Below are 12,339 nucleotides of genomic sequence, written 5' to 3' on the forward strand. Positions count from 1 at the left end.
ATTTTTGGAGGAGTTAAAGGGCCTTGTTTCCCCTCCCCCCATATTATTTGTGTTTTTTGCGTTAGGATTTGTGCATCCGGGGCCTGGAGGCTGAAATATATATGTATATGAATGTATGTATTCTATGGCTGTATTCTACCTGGGCAAGTGTATAACACTGTGACTGAGGGGAGAGCAGGCAGAACTTCAGCCTCCCATGCTTGCTATGCTCATTTGTGACACTCAGCATTGGAGCCTCTTAGTTGTGCTACGCTCCTTGGGTCAATGGCAGGGCTGTAGCCTCTTGTTAGGTCTGAATTGTCCAGGTGTGCTGTGCTGGCTGGGACTTAAAGGTTTCTTTGAAGAGGACATCTTGCCTGTGTTGAGTTATGCTGACACTTCGGTGGTTGCTTCAGAAGGCAGGGACAAAGAAGCAGCTCTTCCACTTCCAGGACAGGACCAGATTCATCAGCATACTGTGTGGGCTCACTTTGAAATTCTTCCTCACGCAGGGGCCATGCTAACTTCCTCTGTATCGTTCCAATTTTAGTATATGTGCTGCCAAAGTGAGCACGGCTCTGCCCTGCAGACTATCAATGCAGACGCTGAGACTTATGGGCAACCTTTGGGCAGAGTGCAGGGAATCTTAGGAAAGAAGTGGGAAACAGTAAGATCTGGAGAGGACAGGAACTCCACAAGGAGAGCAACAGAACCAGAAAAATCTGAGCACAGGGGTCTTTCCTGAGACTGATACTCCAACCAAGGACCATGCATGGAGATAAGCTAAGACCCCTGCACAGATGTAGCCCATAGCAGTTCAGTATCCAAGTGGGTTCCATTGTAATAGGAACAGGGACTGTCTCTGACATGAACTGATTGGCCTGCTCTTGAATTACCTCCCCCTGAGGGGGGAGCAGCATTACCAGGCCACAGAAGAAGACAATGCAGCCAGTCCTGATGAGACCTAATTGACTAGGATCAGAAGGAAGGAAAAGAAGACCTCCTTAAGTCTCAGCTGAAGCTGCTGATGTTATTCTATGTAACCATAGCTCTTCTGGGATCAGCTCTCTTGCCTGCGAATGACGGATAAATGAAAATTGTTTGTAATTTAGATATGCTGAGGTTCCTGCCTGAAAGATAGCAGGAGACGGTCATTACTGAGAGAATTCATTCTGTGAAGATTCCTCTGGCTTAACGTTTTGATTTTATATGTACTTTGCATACCCACATGTGCACAACAGATGCATTCTAGACAAATAAAAACACTTAAAATGAGTGAATATTTTTGTACATAGGAGACTGTGTTAGCGTTATACATCGTAGCAAAAAAGTAGAGGAAACATAAATGTCCATCCATGGATAAGGGAAATGTGGAGTCTGGGGTGGAGTTCAGTGGTAGCGCATTTGCCTCATATGTTCAAGGCCCTAGCTTTCATCTTTAGTAACCACAGAGATAAAAAACATCAATAAAGGGTGGTGGCATATACAGGAAGGACAATTATTAAAAAAAAAATGGTGCCCGCTGCAGTGCTGTTAAGGTGGAGGACACTCTGCTAAGTGGACTAAGGCAGTTGCAAAAAGGCAAGCGTTGCATAGGTCCATCATGGAGGTGCCTAAGATAGCCAGGCTCGCACAGAGTAGAATTGTGGTTGTCTGGGCATTGGCAAGGAGGGAAGGGCAAGGATGTGAATTTATTGTTGTAAGACATCTATCGCATTTGACACATCCAGTTAACTCTGCCGCATTGCACACTTAGAAGCGGCTCTGACAGGACGTTTTGTGTTATGTATTTAAAGTTTATTAACTTATATTGTGCATATGTGTGCATATGCGTAGGCATACACGGAGGTCAAATGACAACACGTGGTAGTAGGGTTTTCTCCTCCCATCACATAGATCCTGGGGTCTGAACTCAGGTCCTTATGCTTGATGCTTTAACACACCTCATCATCCCTGTCATGTACTTTCTGGATGACAATTAAACAAACACATGGAAATAATAGTCATGCGCTTTTCCTATCGAATTTTCCCTGGACTTGGAATATGTAGCCTGTACAAAACTCTGCCCATTGGACCCTCTAGTGCTGCTCAGGTGTCTGCATCCCTGGGACCTGCAGCCACACCTGGGCTTGGCCAGAGAGAAGAGAGCCTATCCAAAGCCAAATGGTCAGAAATGAGGAGAGGCTGGGTTCTGGTGGGCAGTTAAGCAAATATTTACAAACTGGATGACTTCATCACCCATCACCAAGCTAGTGCAGCAGGGTTCATGTCCTTTCATGCTCGGTGAAGGGCCAGGCCGTAGGGGTCATGTAGAGAGCTCTCCCGCTGTGCTGCAGCAGATCGATATTGTGAAAGCTCACATCCAGTTCATCCTTGGAATCCTGTCTCTCAAACTACCTTGGTCATCCAGGTCAGCTTTCCTAGTACCTTTGTTCCTTGGGGAGCTGGTTCCTCTGGCTTGTGTTGATCTGTATAGGTATCTCAGAGGCTAGGTCAGGCCACTGAGTCAGGGACAGTCTGAATGGAGTAGTGGAGGTGGTAGGCCATAAAACCGGGTCAGTTGTTCCCAAGAAGCGCAGTCTCTCGGGGCCTCGCAGTCTGTCAGGGCCTCAGGACAATGGTTCTCCTGTGGGTGCTGCTGCTTGGGAGCCTGTCCACCTTTAACGTGGGAGTCTTCATGTGGGCTGTCATTCGGCACTTTGTCAGTGTGAGAATCCCCTCAGCCTTGCAGCATCCCATCAAATTCAGATTTCTGCATTGTGTGGCACTGTACATAATGGCTCTGGTGAGTCTGCTCTCGGGCACATTGTGGTTTTCAGGGTTCATGTCTGTAGTTTTCCTTCTTCTTCCATTCTTTCCTCCCTAGATTCCTGCCCCCACCCAAGACTAAGGTAACTACACTGTGGTGTCTTAGCAACATGGAAACATTGTGTCTGTCTCTCTCTCCCTCCTTCCCTTGCTCCTTCTTCCTTCCTACCTCCTTGCCTGCATCCTGTCTTTGTTCTTACTTTTTTTTTTTTTTTTTTTAAGACAGCACCTGGCGGAGCTCAGGCTGGCCTTGAATTCACTATGTAACAGAAGTGATCTGAGGATCCTGATTGTCACACTGTTTCCTCCTAAGTGCTGGGGTTGTAAGTGTTAACTCCCGAGTGCTGGGGTTAGAGGTGTACACTATCATGCTCGGTTTACATGGCTCTGAGGATCAAACCAGAGCTTGAGTGCATGGTAAGCACTCTATCCACTCAGCCACATCCCCAGCTCTTCTTGTCTTTTTAATTTTTTGACATAAGGGCCTCATGATTTTTGAGGGGTTATCTTTTGGCTCCTACCTCTTGAGGGCTGGGATGGGAAGCAGGAACCACTACTCATCTACTGGGCTCTTTTCTGAGGACTTAAAACTAATTGCACACTCAGTTTCTACTGATGATAAACCCATGGCCCAATACTTGTGACACCTCCTTCAGCAGCCCCCTCTGCTTTCCACTCGCTTGCTTCTCTATGTTGTGAACACCTTGAAGCCACAGACTATTTCCCAGCAGGAGCCCTTTGCTGATGAAATCATCTATGTAATGATGCATATATCCAGCCTTTTGGCATGGCTGCCTTGGGTGGCTGGACTCTGAACTTACCTCTGTTGCTGGTTGGGACATAGCCTGTCCACAGGCACAGTAGATTGGAAAGAAAGCCTGTGTGGGAGGTAAGTGGTTTGAATAAATGTAATGTCTTAACCTTGGCTAAGGACAGGTCATGGCCAGACAGTTCCCGAGTGATTTCCTCAGAGGGCAGCTGTAAAAGAGGAGGTGGAGAGGAAAGGAGTGAGAAGCAGCTGCAGCCAAGCTGTTTGCCAAGCGTTTCTGTTCTGTCCTTACTGGCTGCAGGAGCCCTTTGCTTAACCACTGACTATGTTAAGAGTCTTCATCTTCATGTCAGGGAACATTCTCCGTCTTGTGGGGTTGATAGACATATTACATGACATATGATAAGGGATAACAGGATTGATTTGTGACTTAAAAAAGTAACGTGCTCCTGTGCTGTTGAGATTTTTCTGCCCAATGGTCTACGCTTTGTGGAATGAACAAGGCTTGTTCAATACAATCATTGAAAGCTTCTGGCTTCAACCCCTCATTTGTTTATTTATTTTTTCTGCACGTGTTTTCCAAGAGGCCAAGCTGTTTCAAGCTCACGGACTGTGTGGAATTACGGGACAGTGTAGAGCTCTGGCATGGTAGAATGATGGCCTCCGGCAACTAGGTTCCCCAGAAACACCACACTCCTGGCAACCCGCAGCTTCCCTTCTACAGCATCATTTCTAGTTCACAGCTGTGAGCGGTGTGAATTTCTGAAAAGGCGAGCCCGCACAGAACAGTTCAACTCTCTGATGTATCTAATGGATTTTTTTTTAAGGGTGTGGGTCTTAGTTTAATATCACACGCTGTTCAATATTGTCAAACAGATATTTGCTATTCCAGAGGTGGAGGCCGAGAGAGAAATAGGATGAGATGGTTGACATCAAAGATACCTCATTGGGTGGTATGGGTGATCATGTTTTGGCAGTGAAGTCTTAGGCAATTTCCGAGGAAGCCTGGCAAGTGCAGTGAAGGTATTTAAGGAATGCACAGCTATCATCACAAAGGGTGATTGTTGGGGGCCTGAGAACAGGTAAGAAAGGCTCTCAGGCAAAAATGGGAGGCTGCATGAACAAGAGGTGTAGTCAGTCTGCTCTTGAGGGAACCAACTTGTACCATCAAGGACGCCTTGAAATCTGAGGGGGTTGAGAGCTGAACGGCCGAAGGTCTAGGCTGACCTTGCATTCCTGGTGGGACACGGGTGACACACACCTTGCAGGCTAGATGCTCTCAAAGCTCAAACAGGAAAGTCATCATTGAAGATCCATTTGGGGAGCTTGTTCCTAGAATACCGGGGGACCCCACTGGCCTCTGAACTAAAACAAATGCATTTAACCAAGACCCGGGACTGGCCCTGCTGGGACTTGTCAGAAGACCTTGTCTAGGGGTAGTTCCACCTACTCCCTGACCGCTTCCTTGGGTATCACTTTTCCATCTGCAAATGATGGAGGCTGGATCTCCACGATGGATGATGGTGGCCAGTATTTTTCAGTTAGCTGGTGGTTGCCTCAGCCTTTGGCTCATGTCTGCTTTGCTCTAGGTGCAAGCCTTTTCTAGTTTCTCAGCCAAGAACTCATCTCTGGGACCCTCCTCCAGAGGTAGCTATAGCCTCCAGAGGTAGCTATCTCACTCTACCCATTAAGACCTTTATCTATATTGGGTGTATCACATAATCACCACTTAAAAGACACATATTTTTAAATGAAATTATTTCTTCTATTTTTTTGAGATTATAATTACACAGTTTTCCCCTGGTGATCTAGTACCAAAGACATGTCTTAAAGGAATGTGGGAAGGCCCAGTACACAGGGTGTGACCGTTCCTGAGGGGGCAGCTGAGAAAACAGGGGGCGGGGCAAGCCATCGATCAGTTTTCTTCCACGTTTCCTGCTTCAGTTCCTGCTTCTATGTTCCTGTCTTGAGTTCCTGCCTTGGTTTTCCTTGATGATGAATTTTAACTTGTAAGCCAAGAAAACTGTTTTCTCCTCCAAGTTGCTGTGGTTGAGTTACTTACCCAGCAAAAATAAATAAATAAATAAAATAAAATAGGACAATATGTGTATTTCTCCATCAGAGGCATCACCAGCAAAGGCTGTTTTCCGTTCTATAGTTTGAGTCTTCAGTCAGTTAAAACTGTTTCCTTTGTATATGGAAGCCTTTTATTTTCATTTGTCAATAGCTGGCCTTATTTCCAGAGAATCTGGAGTCTTGTGCAACAAGTCTTTATCTTTGCCTATATCTTGAAGTATTTTCTCCACTGTGTCTTCTAACATATTTAGAGTGTCATGTCCTACAGTACAGTCTTTGATCCACTTGGGCTTGTTTTTATACAAAGTGAAATAGGACAAGCCATTGACATGGGGATATTCAGTTTGCCCATTTGTTGAAGAGGTTCTTCTTTCTCCTTTTAGTCATCTTTGCTGAAGCTCAGGTGGCTGTGACCATGTGAGTTATATTTAGGTCTTCTGCTCTATGCCTTTAAACTAAACTATGTGTCTGTCTTGTGAAGAGACCATCTGAACACAATGATAGTAAAATTTTATGAATTTTGGTTATGACAAATAATTAAATCACAACCACATCATTATCTAATCTGTATGTTTTGGGTAGAAACTCTGAAAACCCATCTTCTCCCTGAGCAGAATTCACAGCCAGTTGTAGCCACATGAGTCCACTGTGCATGGAAGAGTCAGGAGAGAAATGGTCAACTCATTTTAGTGATGCTAAGTGGCTGCAGCATCTATATGCCTACCTTAGAGTCTTCTATGCCTTCCTCCTCCTCTTCCTTGCCTATTTCTCTTTCTCCTCCCCTCCTCATTCTCTCCCTCCTTCTCTTTTATCATCATCTTTTATTTTTCTTTTTGACTTCTACAGGGAAATATATTACAGAAACTGAGAATTTGCTCCATGCCCAGATTCATCCAGTTTTTCCATGATACACTAGTCATAAAGAAGAACCATAACTTGGTAGTGACCAACTTGAAATTTGGGACCATCCCAGTGAGACTGTTCCAGCCCAAGGCACTGTCCTCAGAGCTCCGGCGGGGCATCATCTTCTACCATGGAGGGGGCACCATATGTGGCAGCCTGGGTGAGTAGCCTGTGTGTTGGGTGAGAGAGGAAAGTCCTCATGACAGGTGGAATGTTGCATACATTCCTATGAGAACCTCTTGTCAAGGAGTCAAAGCAAGTAGAAATTGGAGCTTTTGGGGAGAATGGATTGAGGGCTTGGAAATCATATCATTCAATGGGGCTGAAGCCTCCATATCAATATTTCCTGAATAATCCATTTGTTTTAGTCCAGGTTTGGGCAGCAATGCTCACTGGAGCTCTGCCAGCACTGGGTGTGACACCTCCCTTTTCTTCTCCCCCATAGCACTGGCTATTCCTATCTGTCCCATAATGACTCCAAGTCTACGAGCTTCCCTCAACTCATTCTTGATCACCAGATCATCTTCTTACCCAAAAGTTGTTTCCTTGCTACAATTATCATTCTTCAGTTTCATCTCTCCCCAAAAAGAAGGACCTAATATTTGTCACTGGTGCACTTTCGTCTCCTCTGAGTCCTTGGCCACACCTCCACCTTGCCACTGGTGCCTCACCTTACCCTTGCTGTTCTGTAGCCTGTGAACCTCTCAATACAACAGGGATCCTGAGCTGCTCACTTGTTCTTCTCTACTTGTTGCTTGTGTAGACTCAAAAAACATTGTTCCTGAACTAAGGGTTACTTACCACCTTCTGGTGACTGAGGGTGCCAAAGCAGTTCTGAAGATGTTGCCAAGATGTCTTCCCTTCCCTCATTCGTAAATTAACTATAAGTATATCCTGTGTGTGGTACCCATCCTTATCCAGCTTTTCACTGTCTTTGTTCACTCATTACAGTTATTAGTCCCTGAGATCCTCTTCTCCAAGCTGCCATCCTCTATTCTATTTCTTTAAAAATATTTTATGATTTTTTATTTCCTTTTTATTTTTTTGATAATTCTTTCACTTTATATCCTGGCTGTAGCCCCTTCTCTCATCTCCTCCTGGTCCCACCCTTCCCCCTTTATTTCCAAATCTTAAGCAGAAGCAGGAATGGCTCACCAGATATTTCCTGAACATCTACTTATCCCTAGACCCTCTTCAGGAATAAGGGACACACCAGAAAACAAGGGGAAAAAACTAGTCCATTAACCTAGAGATCTGCAAGTCAAAGGAGAAGACTAGACCATGCAGGAGAACACAATACAGAGATGGTTTCAGATGTGGTTAACAAAGGGGTGGAATGCAGAGTGAGTCAGTGTTTCTGATCAGACAGTTTCTCCAAGAAGGTCCCAAGTTGGACCAAGATGAGCTGTGCACTAATCTTGATGACCTGTTCACTAGTATAAACATCTTATCTGGTCATCTTTATCTCCTCGTGGATGTAAATCTAGGAGCACATTAATCCTCCAAGGCTGGATCTGCAAACACATGGATCCCTAGCAATGTCCATTTCAGATCCCCAATCATTCCAAGTCTTTAGTTTATCCACACTATAAAATTCAAGGCTATAGAGAAAGTGAACTACAAGTTTCAACAAAATCTTGATATTCAGGAATTGGGGAGTGATTCCTGGCCTTACCTAGGCAGAGCTGGCCAAAGTCACCTCAGAAGAATCAAGAATGGGAACATCGAAAGGATGTTATTACCACGTCCACTATGACAGCGGCTATTTCTGGGACTGTAGCAGAAAGTGCTGGGCTCTCGTCACACTGCTTAACACCTGGATTCCTCTTGCAGACATGTATCACAACCTATGCAGCTTCCTGGCCCAGGAGACCGATTCGGTGGTGCTGTCAGTGGGGTGAGTGGCCTGAGACACTTAGTGGCTTATCTGTGTGAGGGTGCATTCTGCGGTACATATTTGGATGAATCTAGGCCTCAGAAAGGGGTTCTGATCTCAACTCTCTCTTGAACACGCTCCCGTGAACATAGCCACAACACATTCCTGGGAAGTGCACTGTCTAACTGTGACAGAAGGAATATAAAATACTACCGAGTACTGGGCTCTTGTGAAACAATATAGAGCCACACAGTAGAGAACTAGGAAGGGCACACCATGGTGTGAAGGAACTCAGGTAGTGCAAAGCCAGAAGTGACCTTTTATGTCCTCTTTGTGAAGTTAAATCCATTGATGTCAAAAAGAACACTTTCTAAGACATACACAGACCAACAGGCATTGGAAATAGAGAACAAAAGAAGAGATGACAGATACTGAACTCAAGATGTCTTTTTATTTGGTAGAGTAAGGCTGACTTTGGGGATGGTGATGTAACCAGAGTTGGCTGATGGTCCAGGTCAATTGAAGTCGTGAATATTATTGGCTGATGGTACTGGTGTTCAATGCAACAATAAAATGTGTCTGAACCCACCAAGTACAGACCACTTTGAATGAATGTAGAGCGTAACCTAAGACCCAACTCTGGTCTTTTGAAAATGAAGGGCTTCTTGAGAGGATGGAGGACAGAGAGGGATATTCATCATAGTTTGAAAACAGAGTCCATAGGACAGTTTAAATAACGGAGTGAGAAATTGAAAACTGCCCTGCTAGGTTCCTCTCTGGTGGCTTAGGGAGGGTAGCATCTTTCCAGACTCCAGAGACCTCCTCCCACCTAAACTTCCCACAGCGTCTGAACTTCAGAGATGTATGGGACCCTGTATCTCTGAGATCCTCCTGAATAGAACTGCAGAGAAGTGGGCAAGCACCTGATCTGAAATCTTGAAGGGTCTTCCTCCGTGTGGCATTCCAGATACTTACAGAGTTCTGATTCATGGGCCAGAGAAGCTATACTAGAATGGCAAGTCGAGTAGGGAAAAGTCATGTAGGGAAAAGGCTTGGGACTGCCAGAGGGCTGCTGTGAGCTAAGCTGATGACACCAGCAGTCATCTATCCCAGCATTCCTCCTTACCCGGCCCTCCCTCCATTTTTAGCCCTTCCTGTGCACTCCTTCCTGTCCCTCTCCCTCATTCTTTTTTCTTCCTTTTCTTTTCCCTTTCTGACCTTCCTTTCCTGGAAGTAATGTCCCTGGGTCTAAATAAAGTATCCGTGCTTTTATTGACAGAGAGTGGTGGTACCAATCATGGCCTGGGGGTCTTTTCCTTTCACCAGGGTGAAAATTGCAGATAGATGAGGAGATCATCCAACTGGTCCTTCCTGGCTTCATAGCCCTTGGCTTCTGAAGCAGATAGTGGTCAGCAGAGAACAAGGAGCCCCAGGAGGTGCCATCTGTGGGCTCACTGAACTAATTCTTGCTTCTGGTAATGGGACTTTAAACCCAATGGTGCTGAGTGTCACAGCCCTCTTGGATATCTGTGCCTCTCAGGCCTTTACAACACCTATATTCTAATTCTCAAGCGAGGGTGTCTAAAGCCCTTAGCCCTTAAGGCAGCAGTTACTGCTTCTGTTGTTTTCATTTCCCATCTATGGCTACTTCTGCCCGTATCCTCTATCGTCTGCTGTTGTGTCCTGCTGCAACTGTTGCCAATGTGTCTTCACTTCTGTTCTCTGCTGCCATTCTTAAAACTTCACTTCTGGTGCTGCAAGGCCACTTTACAGTTTCTATGTTGTTAAGGCTTCTAGCTCCTTCTAAGGACCAGCAATTCCCACTGCCAAGGGGCCCAATGGTCTTTGTGCCTCTGCCACCATTCATGTCACTACATGGTACTCTCTTGCCTCTGGACTGCTGCAATTCTTGTGCTTTTGCTGTCACCCCTACCATCAGTCCCTCATTCCTGTAACTAGCTCCTTGCATTCATGAGAATGGTGTCATTGTCCCTCTTATTGCAGTTTCAGCATTAACTCTTCAAGGCCACCATGGTTTTGGTGGGAAAGTTACAGGGAAAGTCTGGTGAAAGCTATTAGGAATAGTTGGTGGGTTTGCAGTGCAAGAGCTAGAGTGTCTTATCAGCAAGTGGCTGTGGTTGTTGTATAGCTTTGTTGTGTAGCTTTTTCAAGGGATGTATATTCTTCCAAGTGACCAGTGTTGGTGTGAGGGTAGACCAAATGACTGTGCAAGTAATGGCCATTTTCTCAAATCACCCAGGACATTGGAGAAGAGTCTAAGAACTTTTAGTTAGGGAGTCCAATTGCCCCATCCCCTAACACTTTCGTTTAACTCCAAGAAAATAAACAGTAAAAGGTGTACTTACATTAAGACCTTATGTTATTAATAACCAATGTTATTAATACGACATTGATATAGAAACAGTGTTTTTAGCAATACTCACGAGAGACATCAGGGAGAGCCCAAACCCTTAACGTGTCTCAGTGGAGCCAGCAGAACTCCAGTCACCACCTCTGGCTCTTTGCTGGTTGTCCTGTTTCCTAAGGCTTTCAGGTCCCTTGTGGGGCTTAGTCATCTATGGAAAGCATAATGCAGGTTGAAGTAGAGAATCCTGGCTTCCCTGACTCTGGCAGGTTCCTCATATTCCTCATAGGAAAAATTAGGATACCCACCTTACTTGCTAGGGTCATTTTGAGAATTTAATCAGGTTCTTTTTTTCCTATGAGAGCAGAGGATGCTGTTCACATGGCCTGCTGTGACCCTTGTGTATATCAGTGTGCTCGGTTTGTTTCTTCCCAGGTACCGCAAGCTTCCTGACTACCATCACCCTTGTGTTACTATGGATTGCCTGAATGCCTCCATTCACTTCATGAAGGCCCTAACAACCTATGGGGTAGACCCCTCCCGAGTGATAGCCTGTGGAGAAAGTATTGGAGGTGGGGCTGTGGCCATTGTCGTCCAGACCTTGCTTAGCTACCCAAGTCTCCCAAAGATCTGTGCTCAAGTTCTTGTTACTCCAGCTATGCAGGTCATCAATTTTAGCTTACCATCACATCAGCAGAATGAAAATGTCCCATTCCTCACCAAAGACATACTCATGTTGGCTATGTGTGAATACCTGGACATTGACTTGTCCTGGAAAGATGCAATTCGTAAAGGTTCTTCTGTGCCCCCAGATACCTGGAAGAAGTACAAGAAATGGCTCAGCTCTGATAACATCCCCAGAAAGTTCAAGAGCAAAAGCCTTGTGCCTGAGTTTCCAGGGCCTTTCAACGAGGCTGCCTATCTGGAAACCAAACATGTTTTTGATGCGGAGATTTCACCTCTCCTGGTAGATGACAAAATCATTGCTCAGCTTCCGAAGACATTCCTGGTGAGCTGCGAGAATGACCCTCTCCGGGATGATGCCTTGCTCTACAAGAAGCGCTTGGAAGACCAGGGGGTCCCTCTGAGCTGGTACCACGTGGAAGATGGCTTTCATGGATGCATCGTTTTGTTTGATAAGCAGCCGTTCTCTTTCCCCTGCTCCACAAAAATTGCAAATGCTGTTGTCAGTTACATAAAGGGCATATGACATTTACCTTGGGCTCTGAGTGAGCCCAAGGTGAGAACTGCCTTTTCTGGAGCCCTTTTTCTGGTTTGGTTTTATTGGGTAAGGAGATGCTGAAGCCACGCATGTTCCAAAAAAGTAAACACTAGAAGGGGGAAGCAAGATCTGTTGGCTTTGTAATCAAGAAAGACTAGTCTGTGTGTTTCTTTCCAGATCCAGCATCATCCAGTGTTGTAAGTAGCACCATTTTCTGCTTTGTCATTCACTTAAAATAAATGTCAAAGTGGGAAAAAAAGCCTTTAAAATATTCTGAAATTCTTCACCAAGAGGTTGTGTAGAATAAATGCCACCATCTGGTCACATCATCACCAGTGAAT

General features: G+C 45.3%; 1 protein-coding gene and 1 non-coding gene across 2 annotated transcripts; one reads left to right on the forward strand and one right to left on the reverse strand.

Annotated features, from left to right (window-relative positions):
- Positions 1–449: 449 nt before the first annotated feature.
- Positions 450–553, reverse strand: LOC129682812 (U6 spliceosomal RNA). Its single transcript, XR_008721049.1, has one exon. It is a non-coding gene; the product is annotated as a U6 spliceosomal RNA (small nuclear RNA).
- Positions 554–2,596: 2,043 nt separating this feature from the next.
- Positions 2,597–11,986, forward strand: LOC129682772 (arylacetamide deacetylase-like 4). The gene is made up of 4 exons (XM_055615305.1): positions 2,597–2,764; positions 6,479–6,695; positions 8,369–8,432; positions 11,212–11,986. Exons 1-4 carry the CDS (start codon positions 2,597–2,599, stop codon positions 11,984–11,986), a joined length of 1,224 nt encoding a protein of 407 aa, XP_055471280.1.
- Positions 11,987–12,339: the final 353 nt, after the last annotated feature.

The sequence above is a fragment of the Psammomys obesus genome, unplaced genomic scaffold (genome assembly GCF_907164565.1).
Source record: "Psammomys obesus unplaced genomic scaffold, mPsaObe1.curated_primary_1811, whole genome shotgun sequence".
NCBI classification, from domain to species: domain Eukaryota; kingdom Metazoa; phylum Chordata; class Mammalia; order Rodentia; family Muridae; genus Psammomys; species Psammomys obesus.

Coding starts and splice junctions, on each gene's coding strand:
- LOC129682772 (XM_055615305.1), top strand. CDS start 2,597: ATGGTTCTCCTGTGGGTGCTGCTGCTTGGGAGCCTGTCCACCTTTAAC. Junction 6,696..8,368: donor CACCATATGTGGCAGCCTGG/GTGAGTAGCCTG, acceptor TTCCTCTTGCAG/ACATGTATCACAACCTATGC. Junction 8,433..11,211: donor TCGGTGGTGCTGTCAGTGGG/GTGAGTGGCCTG, acceptor GTTTCTTCCCAG/GTACCGCAAGCTTCCTGACT.